At 40.8% G+C, this 21,813-nt stretch overlaps 1 protein-coding gene across 2 annotated transcripts in view; it reads right to left on the bottom strand.

Moving 5' to 3' along the window:
• Positions 1 to 21,487, bottom strand: part of MIB1 (mindbomb E3 ubiquitin protein ligase 1) — a 72,950-nt gene extending 51,463 nt beyond the window's left edge. For both annotated transcript variants that reach the window (XM_032183455.1, XM_032183456.1), the window contains exons 1-5: positions 21,130 to 21,487; positions 12,452 to 12,623; positions 9,566 to 9,695; positions 7,823 to 7,927; positions 580 to 646 (exon numbers count right to left, since the gene is read on the bottom strand). In XM_032183455.1, the coding sequence (XP_032039346.1) occupies positions 580 to 646; positions 7,823 to 7,927; positions 9,566 to 9,695; positions 12,452 to 12,623; positions 21,130 to 21,358 (703 nt within the window). In that variant the 5' untranslated portion in view covers positions 21,359 to 21,487. The remainder of the gene's footprint in view (positions 1 to 579; positions 647 to 7,822; positions 7,928 to 9,565; positions 9,696 to 12,451; positions 12,624 to 21,129) is intronic.
• Between the last annotated feature and the right edge of the window lie 326 nt (positions 21,488 to 21,813).

Genomic DNA, 21,813 nt, shown 5'->3' with positions numbered 1-21,813 from the left:
CTGTGTTAGATAACAGAGACATTTGTGCCTAGGAATTCATAAGCTTTATTCCAACTTGACTGTATTTCAAAAAAAACAGAATATTGGGCAATTATTTTTATTATTTACTCCGCACCTATTTGTAGCCCAGCTAAGACACAAGAGGAATGTGTCAGTGCAATAGCAGATACGGGAAACCACAACGAAGATTTCACAGCATATACTAGTATTAGCACAAAATAATATGCTAAATTATGTGTTCAAATAGGTTTGTTTATGGCCGAGTATATGCTACTTGTTAAACATTTCTGAATACCAAAAACTCCTAGAAGAATGCATTGATATTTAGCTCCTTAGAAATACACCGCACAACATGTGACTATTTATTACTCGTTCAACATTTAACAGCTCCCTTGCCATCAGTCTGGCACACTGATACCAAATAATATTGAGGAAGGAGTTACAGTTCGTTATTAATGCACAGAAATGCTACCATTTACAGTTCACCAGGAAGGACAGTCATTTTAGATTACATTTGAAAAGAAACCCACATGTATAATTAAGATGGATCAAAACAAATTTACACTGTCTTCAACTCACCTAACACAGGACAATGGTCCCTGTAGAAAGAGCCTCCTTTTGCATCTTGGACACATTTCAGGTCAGACTAGGGAAAGAGATTAAGGCAACATTAGTCCTTGCTGAACACATCTCCAGTTAACATAAATCGGTGAAACTAGAATTTAAATACACTCAATTAAGCAAAAATGAAAATTATGCAATTAAGCAAAAATGAAAATTATAATTATATGAAAATTATATCTTCCATGAAAGTCACTGATGCAAATAAGCTCAAATAGTTTCGAAGCTGTCAGCCCTGACATTCTCAAGATTTGACTAACACTTACCAATACAAAAGGCTATAAAAGTTAACAATTTTTTAACCCAAAAAGGTAGTAAAATAACACATCTCCTTGGCGTTGTTCTATATAGTTGTTGTTTAAAAAAAGCATATGAATACAAGCAAAGAAGAAAGAAGTAACTACAGACAGTGCTTGAGGCCACAGCCTTTCCTGTACAGTATTATTTCAGGCTCACCAGTGCTGTCCCCTCTTCCCAAACATTTTTCTCACATATATATACATATATTAAAAATTCAGAGAATAAAACCTAGCACCTGAATTCTAAAAACTGAACAGTTTCCTACGAAAAACATACAGAATACAAAGATGCAGGTTTAAATTAAGCTGAACTAAACGTGATCATTTAAAGACAGAAGTTCAAAAGCATATGCCTGCAGAAAGATCATTTTATACTACGTGAGGCACAGAAGTTTCAAGTGTGATAACCAGCTCCTATTCAGGAAGCCAGGGGAGGCTCCTGTGATTCTCCCTTCCTCTAGTTCTTTCTCTGCGTAACCCTTTAAGCCAAAGGGCTACCATCTGGCATTGCTCCTTACGGGGAACAATCCTCACTAAACAAAGGGCATTTTGTGTGCATGATGAGCTGGGAAGGAGATTGGGAGCTGTCTGTACATGTGGCAGAATATTCTAAGGGAATGGGGGAAGAAATAAAGATGACAGGCAGCTGGGATCTAATCAACCCAAACTAAGCAAATGTTTTTTTAATAAATATTTTTTCCATATCTACTTTTTATTGACAGACTGTACTCCTGCAAAAGGATTAAAATAAACTCTTTGAGACTTCCAAGCCACTGAGGGAGGCACTGATGACACCAGGCTTCCCCCGGTGACCGAGACCTACAAAGAAGGCGCCATCACTTTCTGAAAAAAACAGCAGAAACTGCCGGATTGAAATAATGAGATATAGCTGTTCTGCAAAATAGGAGAAAGGAGGAGTCAGCTGGGCAGGGAACAGCCGTGTACAACAGCCTGCTGCCACCCGGTGGGCAGGCCCTGGCTTCGAGTCGGCCGGGGACAAAAGGGCTGCGCTGAGGGCCCCAGATGGCGAGCTGAGGGACACCCACAGACCCATAACGGGCCTGGAAGCACTCGGTCCCATCCCCTGGACACAGCCTCCTGGGCCAGGCGACAATCACAGGCACTAGAGTTGGTTTTCTTTCTTCACAGCATCGAGCACAGAGTGCAGGAGGGCCCTACATACTTCTCCTTGCAGCCAGGTGACGCTCGCGCACGACGCAAGGATGGCTAAAAGCTAACTGCAGAAATAACATAGTAATTAGCCTTTTACTGAATATCTTGCAGCAGAAATTCTCAGGAAGCAGGTTGGGATACCTTGATTTTTACAGAGTGACGTAAAACCCTCCAAATCTGCTCTCTCTTACTAGCCAGCCTGCACCACGCAGGTTATTTCTGGAGTATAATGATATACTTGGGTGCAAAACTAAGCTGTAGCTTGATGTCCAGCATCAGCTTCACACTCATCTTCCTTCCAGCAACATGGTGGAGTCAATGCTAAATTACTACGGAGGAAAAGAGTGTGATCTATCACAGAAAAGCAAAGTAACGTGTTCATTTTTAACACGTGTGTCTTCACCAAAAAATTGGAGAGGACTCAAAATGCACAGAAAGATGAGGCACTGACAGAGATGAAGGCAGTAAAACTCATATATACTGTATTTACAAAGAGTTCCTTTGACAACTTTGTGGACAGCACTACCAACAAAAGTAACATCAACATAATATAGGCCTTAAAAATAAAACACAACATAACCAACACTAAAGAAAAACACACAGGAGTTTCATGACAGGAAACTTCTTATCTGTACTTCAGAACCATGAAAGCTGATTGAGCAACTAGAATTGTACTTGCAGCAAACCAGATACCAGTTTTATCAAAAATGGAGAACGTGAAAACATGCTTTCTTCTGCCCAAGTCATTTAATTCAAGATGAAAAAAATTAATTCAAAGATGAAAACAAAATATAAGCTTTCATACATTAACTGGATGTAGAAATCATTCAATGAACCCAGAAGATGACTCTCTTCTGAGAAAAGAAACAGAAAAGCAAGCTGTAGATTTTGTGGAATTTTTGTATGCTTAGAGAAGAGACGGGAACCCCAGTTAAGCAGAAAATCACTAAAATGAAAACTCAACTCAGTGGGTAATGACAGTTTCTGCCTACATCAATCTTCATTCTTTTACCATCTACTTACTGACTTTGCTGAAAAACTCTCTGCTTTTCAGCAGTATGTGACTGGATTACATGAAGATCATGATCTTCTCAGCCAAATGGGAAATACAGAAGATGTAACAGCTGGCTTTGACTTACTATCCAATTATATCAATGAAAACCCAGCCATTTCATCATCATAAAAACTTCAGGAATAAAAAAAGCGTATTACAGCAGTGTCAGCAGATGGTGTAAAAAGGGCCATCATCTCTGACCTTGGAGAGTAAAACAGTGCCGAAGGAGCAGCTGCCTATTGGGATAGCTGAGTTATTCCCATCAGCACAAAAGGCCAGCCACCCAAACCAGGGAGGTAAGTTTGCAGACGTAATAAGGAGACCAGGTGTGCTAAGAAAAAGAAGAATGTTTGTGAAATAGCACCTACATCAGCAGTAAATACCAGGACAGAAATTAATACTGATCTGACAGTTAAACCAGCCAGAACCATGCCACAGCTGCAGGTGTTTGAGGTAGGAGGGAACACACCCCCTAAAGGTCATTTTAAGTCTCAAAACTGAGAAATGCTTTTGGCAAGGAAACATGCCCTCACAGGGCAAATGAGGAAAGCCAGGGCATGCAGCTTTGTCACTGGGTTACAACAATGAGGGACTGGACAAATCCATAAGCTCTAGCTCAAAATTTTAAGAAATGCAGCATTTCAGACTAAGTGAACTGAAATCTTTTTCAGTTTCAAGGAGCTGAGAAGAATGAAAGCAATATAAGGAGAAATTAGATTAGAAAAATAACTGAAATGTTAAAGAGGTATGAGCTGTAAAAACAACAGCAACAGCTTCTTACAGAGGAAAATCAGAACACAGACAAATCCTACCTAAATGGTTTACTGAATGGACTGAATGGTAAGGGTCTATTGATTATAAGTACTTATTAAAACTTTTCACATGTAACTTTTTGTTTCTAGAGAAGATCATTTAAAATTCACGACTGTCATCCTTAGAGGTTTATATGATAATTAAAAAAATGTAAAATGCATTTCTGTTTAAGGGAGGTATGTTTCTAAGCAACTCACTTATGGAGAGATGAAAAGCTGCTTGGTTGGGACTACAGGAGAATGAACAGAAATAAAGCCATGTGAAGAACAGCAAAACAAAGCCAGCTGACAAATGTAAATAAATATACAAGGTATATACGTATACATAAACATCTCACTCCTCTCTCAATTTAAAAACAACTACCCCTACTTCCTAAATGATACTGAAGTCACAGCTTGCCAATATGGAAAATGAAGCCATTGTATTAATAATAACAGGAATCAACAACTCTATGCTTCCAGCAACGTTCCAGATAAATTTGTGGATTAAGATAAAATTGCCTCTTTGAGCAATTCCACGGCTGCTTGTGAACTGAATTCTTGTTTCTTGGATTCTTCCTACACTCCTCATTTTTGAGGTATAGGAGACAAGGTATAGGAGACTTGACTTGCATTTTGTGTTGCAACTGCAGCAGAAAGAGTATTTCTACATATTTTATAACTCTCACCTGCAATGCCTCATGTGACAAGAGGTTTGCCTTGCTATTAATTTAAAAATGTGTGCTAACAAACCACTCTTAAAATCCTCTGGAGTAATTTAAAGGACTATCCTTTAAACATAACCCAATAAATACTGATGAATAGAAATTGGGTATCAGCCAGGATCAGAAAAAGTTTAAAAATAACATCAAAAATATAAGGGCCAGGAATCTTATTAGCCTCCCTCATGCACTCAACTATTCAGACTTTTGTGGGGAAAAAAAAAGTACACAAACACAGATGGCTTACAGATTACTGTGACAATGATGGATGATAACTACAGTTACTTCTTTCAGAGGCTACACAGATGAAAGGAAGATCCTCCATAATGAAAAACAAGAGGAGGAGGTTAATCACAGCAGAAAAGGCAAGTGGTATAACGCAAAGAAATTTAATAGCACAGAAATAATTCCTAAATACTGAAACAGATTTAGGACATTCCTGCTAGAGGAACCATTGTCTTCAGTTTTTATAGCAAAATCATTCTACCAGTAAGTAGTAGAATTATAATGCTTATTGAAAACCAATAGACGTTACATCTTCGTGTGCTTGATACGAAGAAATTAAAACTCTAAGTCCAAAAAGCTAAATCTCAATCTTCTCATTCAATTCTCTAATTTTCAATAAACAGATTACACTGTAAGAAAAGGCTGTATTCACAAGTAGGTAACACAGTTAACAGCTTGGCTGGCTCTAGAATCTGAATACACATATAGGTATGAAATGCAAGCACTGCTGATAACCATACTAGCCAACTGTACTTGATTCCTACCATGGATGTAACAAACACGTTATTCAACCTAACAGTACCATAAAATCAGATTTCAGTTTGGGGATTTGTGGCCTGCATCAGCACAGCAGAAGAAACACCCAGACTTAGATGCTAGACTTCATAAAGAAAGACAGGATGCACCCCTCGACCACAACAGCAAACTCGATTAAAAACTCAAAGGATCTGATCACAAAAAAAATGGAAGTTTTCAGCCAGCACCTGCTGCCCTACCAGCCAATCCTTGTCTCTCCCACAGAAAAGCTGGCAGGCTGGATAGATTCATTTTGAGGACCAGATGCAGCCTGTCAGCTATCAAATAAGCAACCCTGACTTACGATAATAAGCTGTGTTTCTTTAATCAGCTCCATTTGTGTCTGAGTCAAGTGTTACTCATTTGCAAGTACGGGTCTCTTCCCAGCTGTATTTACATGGGCAAACACTCTGAGTATTGTTTCCACACTCTCTGGACATTCTTAATCAATTCTTAAGTCCCCAGACAAGTTTGTCCCGATTTTATATGGACTTGGACAGTCTATTAGCCTGCTTCTTGTAACAGTACATAAATACCAGCAAATAATCATAACGAAACATACTAATTGACACATATAACATGATCAGTTATAAAATCTACCTTTACATGCAAATGACTGTCAGGGATACACAAAGTCTAAAGTCAAAACTGCATTTGATAAAAGGGTTTGAAAAAGGTAAAAAAGAATGCAGAAATTGATAGAAATGGATTACAATTAGTTACGCACTACATATATGGCCTCAAATTATCCTTTATGTATGCGTCTACCTATAGTATGTATATATTATCCATTACATGTTATACATATCTAATTTCATAAGTAGTTTAACAGTTCTTTTTTGTTAATTATTGACTGACCAAATATTTCTATTTGTACACATCTTCTGGGGAGAGCTGCCCTTTACTTCTCCAGCATCAGCTTGCAGCTGATGTAGTTAATGAAGTATTTTAGAAATATTTAACACTTCCTTATGTAGCAATAGTTGGGCAAAAGAATAGTTTGTTTACAAATAATAAATATATTTTTATTATTAAGGGAATAACTGTTTCACAGAGTATGGCTTATCTTCATGTAGTAGTTGTGGAGTCAATAGTAATATTTAGTGATTCCAGAACATTTTATCTCCTATTAGACAGTCCATAAATTTCAATATAACTAAAATTGCAACACAAAAACCAGTTGAACTCATTCTGTCTAAACTTCGGTAACTGTGCTCCTTTTCCATGTGTCACAATCAAATATTAGGGAGAAGGCATGAACCATTGGTCTCACAATATTATACTATGAAATACTTTAACACCACCACCACCACCCCCGCTTTTGTCAGCATTTAAGAAATATTCTTTAGAACTGAAGAGACCAGGAAGGATGCCATTCAATAGTGACTTGTATTTTACCCTTAGCATCTTCCTGTTTCAGGCTGAAGAAATAACAAACTTTCCAAAATATACACCAGAAAAGCTGGCCTGCACTTATTCATTCTAAACCTGATAATAAAATAATACTGAATACCACTTTTGCTGTAAATGTATTTTCTTTTTTATTCTGGAAGTATTTTACTCCAAGTGAGGCTAGCAAGTAAATAATTTTGCTTTCTGAAGAGTCAACTAGTCATTGTTTGAGATCTTTTTGCTAACACACATCTGACAAGATGACGCCTCAATGTTAAGTTAACATGGTTTTCCTCTGCAGTATCAAACAAAAAATCATGCAAAGAAAATGCTAATTAAGATGTTATAAGCAGTTGATAATCGAAGTAACCTTTCCCTGACCCACATTAGGATAAGAAAACCGAGCAACAGAAGGCACTTAGGCTAGAGTCTGACCTATTTTCTCTCTAAAGCTGTAATAGCCGTAGAAGCTAGGAAGCAAAAACCTTAGTGCTAAAGCGAATTAAGGTTGAAACATAATTGCATACCTTCCCCCTGCATTGGTCGCAAGAGGGTACTGGGTTTCTGATAACTTAAAAACTGCAAATCTTGCAGTAATCACACCAAAATTTGAAGTGAACTTGAAGAAAAAAAACAGGGTCTTTAAAAAGTTTACAATTAAACTTTTTTCTTTTCTGAATTTCAGTTTAAGCACAGTATTAGCACAATAAGATAATTATGTATGCAACGTAAATATTTACGATACTCAGGCAAAAAGGAGCTCTTAACTTTAAATCACTCCTGTGTTTTATTCCCAGATCAGACTTTCCTCCTAATGCATATGCATGATCCATACAGCTGTATTCACAATGACCTGACTAATAGCAGCGCACTGACAAAGGATATTACAAAAGCAGCAGAATAGCACACGTTATTCTTACCGCCCTTCCCCCTCCGAGCATTTTACCCTTTATGTTCTTTTATACTTACCATGCCCTCAAAGCCAACTCTGTAAAGGTTTTTAGCACCATTGTCCCAAAGAACGTATGCTGCACTATGTGGACTTGACGCACTCCAATCTTGGATTTCAGTTACCTATTTACAAATAAGAAAAGTGTTTATGTAACAAAAAAAATAACAGTCAGAAACACGATGTGAACTTAAAATCTTATTCACCCCTTCAGGCAAGTTCACAATACCATCAATTTTACTGAATTTAATAAAAAAATCTTAATAAGCTTCATATCTGTTGATACAAACATTCCCTAGGTGTCTTAATAAGCCTAAGTATGTACTTTGTAGATCTTTCTTCCATATATTTGGTAGATAATCTAGCTACATAAGTACAAAACAAAATCAGCACCATAAACATTTATTTTATGATGCTTTGACATGTTCTTACTAAAATTACTGTTGCACTAAGAAAAACAGGATGAAAACCGTTTTAATTGCTCCAATTTGTCTGTATAACCTGCGTTAGCCTGGTGGCAGTAGCAGAGACAAGGTTTTATTTCCTGAGCCAATTTGTTTAACAGCAGGACAAAAGAAAGGAAGTGAAAAGGACTTTCCCTCACATTTCTGAAATCATGAGGCTACGCAGCAAATTCTTAGACCACTTCTATTACTCAAAGAATCAACTTCAGAATTTGCCTTTATTCTTACCTTTATTTATTTGAAAGCTGTTTCTGCTTTTTGCTTTTCCTACTTTATATCCATCATGAAGACACTTTATATGCATTTATACACACCTTCAGATTGCAAAATATCCCACTAATTCTAGTTTAGTACATTAAATAAACACAGGCTAAGACTCATTTTGCAAGGTTTCAGAGATTTCAAACCATCCTGCAAAATTCATAGCAAGGGGTAAACCAATCAAGATGAGAAGAAAGATACATCTGAATACCCTTTGCTTTAAGAGATTTCTATTATTTCCTCTCAATAAAATTGAAAATGATATCCTCAGAGGTCCTAAAGCTTCTATAAACATCTAGGATATGAAATAGACTATTTTATTCAGAACTTCTCACTTTATTTGAAAGGCTGCTTAAGGATACTAAACATAAACAAAAACATCAGTTCACCCAGACAGAAGGGCTGTGTTGTTGCTAATCATAATCTTAGCAGTTTTCCGTGTCTTTCCATGCAATCCAATTTTTCATAAAGCAAATTATTTATCACACAACTGTACCAAAAGCTCGTGCTGTCCTAAATAAGCCAGTAATATAACATCCACAACAGACACTTGCAAAGCTTTCCTTTTACATCAGCAAAGTCTCTCTCTATAGACTATTAGATGAAAAACAAAAACTCAGGGTTCAAGCTCTTAAAAGCCAAAACCAAGAGATTAACAAATGTGGTGAGCCACAAGCAATCAGACCACAGAATGCAGGAGCGACCAGAAAGGGCTATGCTCAAGAACTGTTTTGACATCATCTCTCCAGTAACACTGAAATATACTCCAGATCTTGATGTTATAAGGTTGCCCTAGGACAACCAAGATAGGTTTCTAAAGAAAATTGTAAAAAAGTAAATTTAAGTGAACTTCGCATACTGTACACCCCCTCCTAAGTGCTTGAGCATTACAGAGCAAGATTCAGAAATGACTAAGGAACTCAGGTACTGACTTTTATGGTGATCTATCTTCTCCTCAGTAAGAAAGGTCATTGAGATCATTACATGAACATGCAGAAATGCATCTTTTTATTTTAACTATTTATTTTTTTATTTTACCTTTCCCCTACGGCCATTGCCACCGTCTTGATCTTCCCATTGCCAGTCAACTCCTCTCACCACCCTGGCACCTGCAAAGATTCCTCTTGCTGTAATTTTCTTTGATTTACGGCGAGACTCCAGCAATACCCTGAAGTTATTAAAAAAAAAAAACAAACAACCACCCAAAAATGTCAAGATAATAAAGAAAGTCCAAGAACCCTTCAGGGTAGAAAAGAAGGTAACCATCTTGAAATAGGAGTAACTGCATAAATGCACATTTCATCACTTCCATTAAATTCTCAACTTGAACAGCAGAGCACAAGTCTGTTTTTATTATATATTTAGAATTAGCTTTTAATTCTAATAATTTATTCCCCAGACTTCCTACTACCAACAACAACCTGCAACTATCTACATATAGATTTGTACTCATATTATTTAAATATTATTAAAATCAGTAAAGGAACATACAGACTCTCATAACATATTCTTGTTTCTCTCAGATGCACCCTACGCCAAAATTACTTTTCTGCAACTCCATTTTTATTTGGAATTATGCTATTAAGTAGAGCAACTACATCTTTTTCCCCTTTGTGTCTCGTATGTTTTCTACAGTTGCAAATCTTGACAAATTTCATTCAATACATCAGCATTTATTTTGTTGATCTTATTTTTGTCATAACACGCTATTTGCCTAAAGCAAAACTCTTCTTTTCTTCAGACTTAAGTCAGAAGTGACGTAGATAAGCCCAAGCGGGACTGCTAGTGGGGACTTACAAATAGAAATAGAAACATTTTCTTGCATTTTTGGTCATGTCAAAAGCCACCCATATGCAATCGGACTGACTTCTTATTTCATGCCACGAGAACGTTGCCAGACAAAAGTATTCAGCTGAAATTCTGAACCTTTCCTGACCTCTCTGGGAAGTATAACACCCTCCTGCTCAACTTTAAAGATCCAGCAGATGGCAGACAAGGAAAAAGTTAAACTGTTAAAACCAATGCAAAGAGCATATGAAAATATTAGTAATTTTTATCTAATATAAAAGGGTGATAGAAAACACAAAGATATGTTGTTTATAGTAGCATTTTAGAAATATCTCAACATCTAAAAACACTGAGACAAAAAACAGCATATATTACTTTAGTATGCAGTCCGTGGTATTCCAGATTTAAGAATAAAATAGGTGGACCTCATGCTTTCCTTCATCTGTACGTAGGAAAAATGATGAGATGCGTCTTCATATGAGCTATCCCTCAAATTCCCTAGTACTGCTTTGCCCTTTTCTCCTCCCTTTTTGCCCTCTTCTCCTCCCTGATTAAGTTAACCTAATCAATTTTCTTCTCATCTAAGTTTTACCCAATAGAAACAGCTCCTCGGCAGATAAAGCTACCTTCTACATAAGAGTTGCAAGACTGATATCAATGGGAGTAAACAAAGACAGAGAGAAAGCAACAACATGCAAAAGATTTCTGGCAATTCCATACACCGCATACAATCTATCTCCAAAATTATTCTTTACACACCATAGGAGACCACATAAAACTACAGAGGAAACTTCAGCTAAAAAGGAAATGAAAAAGTCTGGAAAGCATTCTCAGAAGCAATGAGATTTTTATTTATTTTTTTATTTAAAAAAAAAAAAAGGCAGTAAAACAGACCTGTATTTTACTACCTAGTCCTTATTCATCACCCTAAGCCAGAATTTTCTACTTGAGGATCAGACATCTATGTCTTGTTCTGCATTAGAACTTTGTGACTCAGATACTAAGCTTATGCTATCTATTTGGTAACTACTGGCACGAATCTCAAAGGAACAGAAGTTACTTTTTGATTAAACCACGGACATGGGCGTTTTTGCCATAGTTAAAACTCAAAAGCAAACATCTGAGACAATAAACAGTCCCTACAAGAAAATAAATGAGAATCCAGTCCTTGTGCTCCAGCCACTCCTCTCAACTGTAAAAGTGCTGATAAAAGCACACTATTAAATTACAACTTCATCGTAAACCTTACTTCACCGAGAAGAAAAACAATGTTCTGTCTCACGTGTCACATTCAACTGCATATCACATGTATATAAAAGAGGCTTCCAATGATATAATAAGAGTACTTTAGGGAGTTACCACACAGGTGATACCACACCACGTAGCCCTTACATAGTATTTTCATGCAGCTCTTGAAGTATTTAGTTACAGGCAAGCATCACTGTTCTCACTCAGCCAGTCAATAGATCATGATAGGAAGGGGCTCTGAATTTAAAGTTATTCAAAGTCAGAGAACATAAGAAGGCTAGGTGAGAACTAACTAAAGCCATTTTTTTCCCCATGTTTCTTCTCTAGGAGACTAAAGTACCAGATGCTCAAGAAAATAAACATTAAAATCAAGGGTAGAATGACCCTTCACAGCATCTTTTCCTCTGCTTTCGGTAATGAACAGCAAGTTCAATTTGGTGATTTTGTCTCCAGACCCCTATGTTCTTCACAGTCCACAATAAGGAAATTCTTGATTTGTCTATGACATTTTTGAACCTAATTCAACTTGCACGTTCAGGAATTTGCTGATAAATAATGTTGTAATTATACATTGTGTAAAGATACTTGTCTCTTTGTTTTAAACCTGCTATATAATAACACAAGAATTAAGAAGCATGCAATGAGTTTAAAAAGAAACTGAATAATCAAATCCTAACTTCTCTCTCTACTCCATTCTTTCTAAATTTTCTTGTTTTCCAAACTCAAAAGATCTGTCCTATCTGAGGTACCTCACAAAGAGACAGAACCAGTAACTGAGTCTATACGTCAAGATAATACCTTACCCGATCTAAGTTTCAATAACCAAGCCTGCAGAAGTTACCCACAATGAGATGTACCCTACTTAGTTTTAGGGGGAAAAAAAATTACCTTTCACTTCCCGGTGTGGTAATTCTGTAAAAACGATGCCTCAAGTGATGTTTGTCCCCATGATAACAAACCGTGCACAAGTCATAATTTGTGCATTCTGCACATTTCCATCGGATGCCAATGATAGGTTGCTGTCGACAAGTATCACACATAGTCCCATCATGCTTGATACCTGTTAAAAACAGGAAAAATAAATAAAAAAAAAACACTGGTACCTGGTTACACAGATCTCTGTTGCGAACAATGATAATCTGAAGACATAGACTAGAAAGTGACCAATAAAGAAAGCCTGACAGCAACACCATGTCAGTCCATATGATTCATTCACATATGAATCAGTGAAAAAGATCACTGACTTTGTATTTAATATTCTATCTTCTTTTCCTCATCTCTCAAATTTTATGAGCTATGCTTGGTTTTACTTCGTACAGTGGAAAAACTAAGCGGTCATCTCTACGCTTCTGCCTATAAGACAAAAAACAGGCTCTATTAGATAGATGTCATTATATTTATGGAAATCTGTTACCATTTTTGAAGTTTTTCCTGTTCTATATGTTGATTTTTTCAAAAGGAATCTGCCAAAGGCACACCAGGTGTAAGGCACTGGAGTGTGTCCTTCCCAGCCTCCCACAAAAGCCAGGTTCTCAGGTTTGTAACTCTCGCAGAATTGCCAAGCTCCACCAGCCCTGAAAGCGATCAGCCACAGACACTTTCAGTCCATGCATCCTGAATACAATGAAAAGCCATGATTTTTATATATATATATATATATATATATATATATATATTTTTTTTAAATCAATTCTGCTCCTTTGTAAGAACTTGAGCAACAGAAGGGACAAGCACTGGTACGCAGTACCTAGCACAAGACAAAACTGAGCACTAAAGGTTTGGAGTAGTATGCCATTATTCCAATTACTCATCCATAAAAAAAAAAATGCTCTGAAATTAATGAGTATAGAAAGTGGTTTTTATCCCCTCCAGAAGGGATGCTTGAGGAAATGATGGCCAAATTCACTACAAACCTATTAGTCATTTGTGCCCAACAGCTGAAGCATCGGCACTGAAGAAAAATCAACAGCTGGAGAGGCAAAACTGGAGGAAATGCCTTCTGAACTGACTGTTTCACAGACTCATGCAATGTCTGAGGCTAGAATTAACCTCTGGAGATCCTCTAATCCAACCTCCACTGCTCAAAGCAGGGTAAATCAGACCCACTGACCGAGGACCATGCCGACTCAGGTTTTGAGCATCTCCAAGGACAACCTGTGCTAGCGTGTGATCATCCCTATAGCAAATGTGTTTCTTCTCATGCTTCAGTGGAAATTGCTGCATTTCAGTTTGTGCCCCGTGCCTCTTGCCCTGTCACTTTACACCACAGAGAATGTCCCCGACTTCTTCATGACCTCTGTCAGGTACCCACACACGCTGACAGAACCCCCTAAGCCCTCTCTTCTCCAGTCCAACCACCACCGGGTCCCCATGCCTCTCCTCATCTCCGAGGCCCCAAGATCACCTCAAACACTGCTGTGGCCCTTCCCATGACCCAGGCGGTGTGCCCACACATCCCTGTGGTGCTGGGGAGCTCAGGACCAGACCCAGCTCTCCAGGGGTGGCCTCAGCAACTCCCTCAGGCCGCCGGCAGCACTTGGCCTAACGCAGCCATGTTGCCTTCAGCCTTCATGGCACGCTGCCAGCTCCTGGTCACTTTGCTGTCCACCAGGACCCTCGGGGGTCCTGCAAAGCTGCTCTCCAGCCAGTACTGGTGCAGGGATTATTCCTCCATAGGTGCAGGATTGGGAATTTCTCTTCACTGGATTCCACGAGACTCCAGCCAGCCCATTTCTCCAGCCCGGCCAGGCCCCTCTAAACAACAGCACGATCATCTGGTGTACCTCGCTCACCATTTCTCTTAACCAAAAGAGCTTCTCACTCCATCTGCTTCCAGCCTCGATTATAAAGGGCCGCATGATTACAGACTCTCCTGATGCATGAACATTGCAATAAAAGAGTAGGGCTGGAAAAGCCAACACACTTGGAGCAAAAGCTGCACAGCGCACCACAGAGATCCGAGCAGCATTTCAGGGCAGCTGAAGATAGCCTTCGGTGACAACAAAAAACCCTGAAACTGCTGATGTTATGCTAAACGATAGCTGTAATTGCTGGAGCAGCTCATGACTCAGGCAGCATCCACTCCTTGACCACAAATTCTGTGGTGAAATTTTGAAAGTCTGACACAGTTTCTATAACCCGTAATGTTACTTGCTGACTCCAGCTGCCGGACAACACACTTTGTATACCATACCTGTTCATTTCAGCTCTTCTTTTATATTTAAAGAATACTTGCTGCCTCATAACAACATCTAAAAATGTAAATTTTTCTACAAAAGAACAATCTTCGAAGTCACCCGTGCACGTTCTCCCTCCCTAACACCATCGATGACCTCGCTCCCCACATGGAGGAAGCTATCTTTCCTGTTCAGTACACTGAGACTTTGATGTCTGCTATCTGCTGACATCTGCAGCAGTCAAAAAAATAGCATTAACTATGATCTTGGGATGGCTGCCTCACTGTTATGACTTCTATTGGACCATCACACCATTTTTTGGCAGTCTTCAAGAGCAGATGCATGAAAGTGAGGTTACTACTTTGTTGCCCTGGTTCAGGGGCCTATCTAGCTATGATGCTTGGGGTGGTGGGGTTGAGTGGTAGCACCTGCTTTTGTTTAAAAAAAAATGGATTGCTGAGTCAATCAGTATTTCAAATACAGAGCAATTGTGCATATTTGGAAAAAAAAATAACAGTTGCTGAACTTCAGGGAAGACAATTTGCCAAGGATCGCATTTATTCTGGATGTAAAAGAACTGAGGAATTGGGTGCCTGCATGATTCTTAAATTTGTCCAAGCACCGAGAAGGGAGGCAACAAAGAAGTATGATGAGGAGTCCTGTAACACAGAACTAGACTGTCCTGCAGCGAACTTAAATAGAAAGTAAACATTTCAAACCACTCAGGCAAAAGTTGGATTCCTTAAGAAAGATCAAGAAAAAAAATATACAAAGACATTTGATTCAAAAGTCACTTGGCTATAGTGCCCGGGACTTAAAAGAGATCAGTGTGTATCTGTATTTGGAGTCTCTGACTGAAAGGGTCACACATTTAATGTCACAGACCCCTAAAGAGCACCCAGACAGGTGTGCTCAGCCTTTCTTCCCCCTTTCCCTGATACTGATAAATCTGACCACTGCATTTAGTGATCCAGAGAGAGAAGCAGGTTTGAAGGCCTCTGGTGACAGTGAACTAAGCTGTAGTTTTAAACTTCATCCACTAAAAAAATAAATTGAAACACTGTGCTGCTACTAGGCCATAAAATGTGATAGCTAAACTCTTACTCGTATCTCTAATACAAAGAAAATGCACTACTTAAATCAATAATACATTTTAAATAAAGTTGAAAGACTGATTTAACTTGAACCAGGCAGCAAAGAGGTATGTGAGCGTGGTGGGCTGACCTTGGCTGGCTGCCATACGCCCACCCAGCCACGCTCTCACTCCCCCTCTCCAGCAGGTCAGGGAAAGAAAGCAAGGTGAAAAAGCTCACGGGTGGAGGCACAGGCAGGGAGGTCACCAACCAAGCACCAGCAAGGGAAAAACAGTCTCGACTTGGGGAAAATTTCATTTATTGCCAATGAAAAACAGAGCAGTACAGTGAGAAACAAGGCCAGGAACACCTTGTCCCCACGTCCCCCACTTCGCCAGGCTCAGCCTCATGCCTTCACTCCCTCCTCCACCCTCTGCTCCCCTCTGCTGCCCCTTCCTCCTCACGCCTCTCCCTTCACAATTCAGCAAATGTGACGAAACATAAATCAATCTATTTGCCAAAACTTAGGAGCTGATGCTGGCACTACACATATTTCAGAGGAGGGAAGGAGAGAGGCACTCCTTCAGACTCACTCTGGTATAGCCCAACGGACTGAATGCTCAACCAGCACCAGGATCACATCTCTCAGTCCAATTTCATCAAAAAATAAACCTGTTTGCATGCTCTGCAACTTCCCTGGGAGGTGTAACAAAGCACAGCTCAGCAGGAACAACCAGCAGACTGGATCATGCATAGGATCTGAAGCCAAGCTGGAACTCTGGCCTAAATGCAAGCTGGATCCATCACGGACTGCTCCTGCTCCTCAAAGGAAGGCTGATCAAGAAAGGCTGTGAAACACAAGCTTTGCAAAGCTTACATTCAGAAAAAAATGCTTTAATTAAATTACTGGAATATGTTAAAGCCATGAAGACTTCAGGTTTCAAACGCCAGCACTACAGCTGGTCCGCTACGAGCTAGAAGAGCATTTTAGCTCTGTAAAATGAGATAATGCAAAAATCAAACCTCCAAATATTCTTCCAAGTTTAAGAGCAAAATATTTCAAATGTTTCCTATCATCCTTCATAGCACACCAAAAAAAGAAAGAACTGAGTACGAGAAGGGCACTTTCACCATGCCCACCTACTTTTAAACACCTGGCGTTTCCTAATGTCCCTCCAGAGTTAGGGCACCATAAAACCCAGTATTCCTTATCTCAACTTAGCAACAACATTTTCACTATTTGCATTTCAAATCAGTTTCCTGCCTTTGTGCCTCTGCCACAGTCATCTTCTTCGGGTTACCTAGGCCACAATTCCTGCCAGCACTTCTTAATATAGCAATTTTGCAGCCTTTACATACATACACGTGCTTTTAAAACCCAGGGTTGCTCTTAAAGCTATAAAATGTAACAGAAGCTTTGTTGTTCGGCTTGCTCCTTGAATTTCTTAGGAATCTCACCTTTGTACCAAAGACATTTTCAAAGGTGGCAATACACAACTATCCACCCAAAGAACATTTTAACATCTCCATACCACTCACTGCTATGCACAGAAGTCAGTGGTGATTTAAATTAGTTTTCAAAACCAACAAAACCCAATGGACTCACCATTCTCTACAGAACTCAAGCCCAAATCCTTTCACATAATGGCAATGCTACCAGCAGGCAAGAGATGCCATAAACTCCTTATAAAATTAATTTACACCCCAATTTACAAAGCTGTAGGAGTGCTTTATTCCTCTCATCCTTCCACTCCAGATAATTTTGACACTGTGGCGAGACTTCGGGCAAACTGAAAACAAAGGATTCTTAGACATCAGCCAAATTCAGCCAAATTGTGTGAAAACCCCAATCGGTGCCCCCACCAACACAACTCATCTGTTAATTCTCGTGGTTGGCAGCAGCTAGCTGGCCAATCCTCACACGCAGGCGATGCCAGGCTTACCATAACGTGAGTCCCATATCACAAGATAGGCGAGGAGGGAGAGGGTTATTGTGCAGGAGACATGGGGGAAGGGCAGGAAGAACAAAGGACACGTTCGTATCAAACAGGCTTCACACGTTCCCCTGCCCAAACTATCGGATTTTTAGCTGTGAGGGGTTCTGTGAGTATTAACCAACAGCCACCAAGCAAAATCTTGACCGAGACCCAATTTAAGTGCCCCAATTTACACCTGATGTGCTAAAAGACAGAAATAAATAGTTGGGATGAATTATCCAAGGTGCTCTGCCCTTTAAAATGCTCTGACATTTGTGATTGCATGATGATCTGTGTAACTCTTCAGGTTACAGCAGAACAGAAGCACAGAAATACAAGCACAGAAAGCCCCCGAGACCTTCAGCAGGTAACACCTACCTTTTTAACCCTGGCAGAGTACAGCACAGTTTCCCCGAGCTGCAGCACACTCGCTCACACGATAATCTCACGTCAGTATTTCATTTCCTGACCCCAGCTCCTCCACCACCTCCCCTTATTCAAGCACTAGTGGGTAAATATTTTACGCAGGGAAGTGACATTGCTACTTCGAACCAAACATGTAAGAGGAAACGGATGCCAGACAAACGTTTGCCTCAGCTTTGCAGAAAACAAATCCTCAGAAATAAGCACAAGGTTTCTGTAATGACCACGAGGATTATGTGAATGTGGTCGGAGGTGCTCTTTGCAAACCTGCTGCTGTACAGCCTTCCCTTCTAAATACACAACTTGCTCATATTTAATCCTTTCAATTTGAGACAGATATAGCTTCTGTTCAACAACCCAGAAAAATAATCCTTTTCTTCTTCCACAACACTCTCAGGAAGCGGGGGCTCTCAAGACTCCCCCGGATCTCTCTTTAGATCCTGGCAACAGGCTTCCTTCCAAAACCACCAGGATTTATTGCACAAGTATCAGGACAACCACACTGTACTGCATCCCACCATTTACTCCATTTCGGAGCCCACCACGCAGGATCTAACTGAAATTTCCTTTCTTTTCAGGTTCTTAGAGCAACTGAGAGGGATTAAATAACAACCCCGCTAAAGAAATGCTGGGCAATGTAAATACGATCACCAGTACTAATACAGCTCCCTGAAAACCAAAACCAAACCTCCTACCAGCAATCGTTTGCCACCCAAACAAACACACCTGGAGCAAACAGCTAAGAGATACTTCACATAAACCACCAATGAGACTTTATTTTAAGGAAAACAGTCCTAAAGTGTTTGCCCTAACACTACTTGAGTATCATAAGAAGTTAACATAGTCTTGCAATACTGCTAACAGCCTGGTAATAAAAAACACTAGCGATTTCCTACTGTTCTTGCTTTCTGAGTCTGGAAACATCCTGGCACCAAACCAAATGTTCATGTGTATACATATATGTGTATGAAAATTGATTTTTGTTTGGTTTTGAATTTTTATTATTATTCAATTATTATTAAAATGAGCTTCATCCATTGCTTCTGCAAGACACTGGGTTCCTGATGCATCATCCTGACCGCACGTGCCTCAAACTCACCAAAGCAGCAACTCTGGCTGCAAGGACTGCTTTTAGGAGCCTATAATCAAGCCTGGTTTTGAATATATAATAATAAGAATTCCCAACAATAAACAATCTCATTTTGCTTTCTCCTGATGTATTTTTTTCCCCAAGTACAAACCTGAACCCATGTTATGATGCTAAAGCAGGGTCGATTTCTTGTTCCCAGTGTTAAACTATAAGAGCCAGGTTTGATTTAACACCATGCAAACTAAGAACATGCCATAGTTTATAACATTTCCTTGCTCAACAGCATCATGAGCAATGCTACAGTTATAAACTCCTGCCACCCACTTTTCCTGTTATTTCTTGGATCAAAACAACCCAAACGACCCTAGCAATGCCATCAAATGATCATCCAAAGTCAGGGGCCCTTAAACTAAACAACTGATAGCCACCATTGTGGAGAAAAGTAAATACTAAAAGGCTGAAAAGTAAAGAAGGGAAGAGATTTGCCTAAGAAAACAAAGTGAATCCCGTGGTAAAACCAAGATTTCAGTCCAAACGGACAGCATCATAACCCTGTGCTTTTTGCACTAGTCTACAGTGCTTCCTTTCCGCTTTTTGTTACTTGTACTTTATAGATTTGTACTCTTCTGCTCCCAAGGGAACTGTGACCTGAACAGTAACTCCCTGTAGCAAAAAGCAACCCCAGGTAGCTCCACGTAGTTCTGCGAGGATGATCCACCCTCCGGCCAAAAACCTGGAGAAATACCAGTTGCGAAGCCTGAAAACAGCAACATTTATGACCTACCCCCAAAGCAATATACATTGTGCTACCTGAAGCAGAAGCTACAATTCTAATGCTAAAGTATAAACACAACCAAAAAAAACCACGGAAGGAATAAAGAAGCAAAAAAACCAAGGTGTCAAAATAAGTGTTAAGCATCCATTTCCAGATGCAGCTGGCTATACCATCAGCTTGCAAGGCAGTGAAGCTGGGCTGGAATAATGAGCACGCAAGGCTCATAAATTCAACATTTATGCATTTAAGCAAAAGCAGTCCCACTGGTTTCTACAGGACATCAAATGCAGGGAAAGTTTCAAAGCATAAACACCTGCAAGACACGGATCCACAACCCGAAGGACTGCTCTTCGCTTCCCATCCAAAAAGCCGTTTCCAAAAGCTTTTCAGCTCAAGTTTTAACAGCGTCTACACTCCCAAAACAACAGCAAAACCAACCAGGAAGGCAGGGGCGAGGACCAGCCACAGAAAAATTAGATCCATCTGGAAAGGCGCATTGTTAAAATCAACATGTGTTGTTTTTTTTTTTTTTTGATTAGCAACATTTGTGTAGTTAATTACAATTAATCCTACGATCCTCATCTCCTCAGGAGTCTGTTAGCTCCCATCCGTCGCTATGATCTCCTAACCTGTAAGACAACAGGCAGCTGGCTCAAAGATGGTCTCTCCTCTCCATCATACTTTAGATGAAAGATATGTTGCAAAAGCAGAGCATTCAAGCACCCCAACAAACCCAACCAAGCACCTCGTTATTGAGGAAAGCTGTCTGGGCCCGATACCACCTGAACCTATTTCTGGGAGGCCAAAACGACCTTATTTTTCTGTTTTCGCTGTGGCAGCAGGTGCTGGGAGGGCCGTTCCCCTGCCAGCCTCCCGCTGCCGCATCACGCCAGTGCGGCTCCCAGCCCATTGTCCAAGCCGGCCGCGCTCACGGCATCAACACCCAGCAGCCGGGGTGTTGATGCAGGAAGCAAACGCGAGCTTTATCCCTTCCTTCCCCAGCAGCTGTGGCTCCAGCAGGCCGAGCACGGCACAAACCCCCCCCACCCTCACCGGTGGGCGCGCTGTCCAGGATGCGGAGGTCGTACGCCCCGGAGCAGCGGTAGTTGGCGGCCGTGCCGTTGTCCCACACCACCACCACCTCCTCGGGGCTCTCGAAGCTGCGCACCGTGCCCACGTGGCCCTCGCCGCCGTCCTGCTTCCCCCACTTCCAGTCGGGGCCCCGCACCACCCGGGCGCCGACGCCTTCCACCATCACGCGGTTGTTCCGCGAGCTGCTCATCCCGGCGGAGAAGCGGGGAGAGACCCCCCCCAGTTCCTCCGGGGGCACCTCCGGGGCCCCGCCGCTCTCCCTCTCTCCCTTCACTACGGGCCCCGCTGCTGCATCCGGGCCCCGCCGAGCCCGGCGGCGGCCGCCAGCCCCCGGCCCCGCCTCGGCGCCCCGCACATGCGCTGCCGCCGTCCCGCAGCCATGGCGCCGCCTGCGGGGCCCTGAGGGGAGGCGGCCGCGGAATGGCGGCCGCCAGGCGCTGAGGTGGTTTGGGAGGCGGCCCCGCTGGGAACGAGGTTCCCCAGCGTCCCTCCGCCTCCTCCTGGTGTTGTTAACCCCACAAGCGCTTTCGGGTTGCTATCAGAGTTAACCCCGCACACGCTTTCAGCAGCACTTCCATTAACTCCACACATCGTCTGTAATCCCACACAAATCCCCTGCGCTCAAAACACGGTCTTCCAGCCGCT

Source organism: Aythya fuligula, chromosome 2 (genome assembly GCF_009819795.1).
Source record: "Aythya fuligula isolate bAytFul2 chromosome 2, bAytFul2.pri, whole genome shotgun sequence".
Classification (NCBI taxonomy): Eukaryota; Metazoa; Chordata; class Aves; order Anseriformes; family Anatidae; genus Aythya; species Aythya fuligula.
Note: the sequence above shows the minus strand (reverse complement) of the source record. Positions and strands in the feature narration are given on the sequence as shown.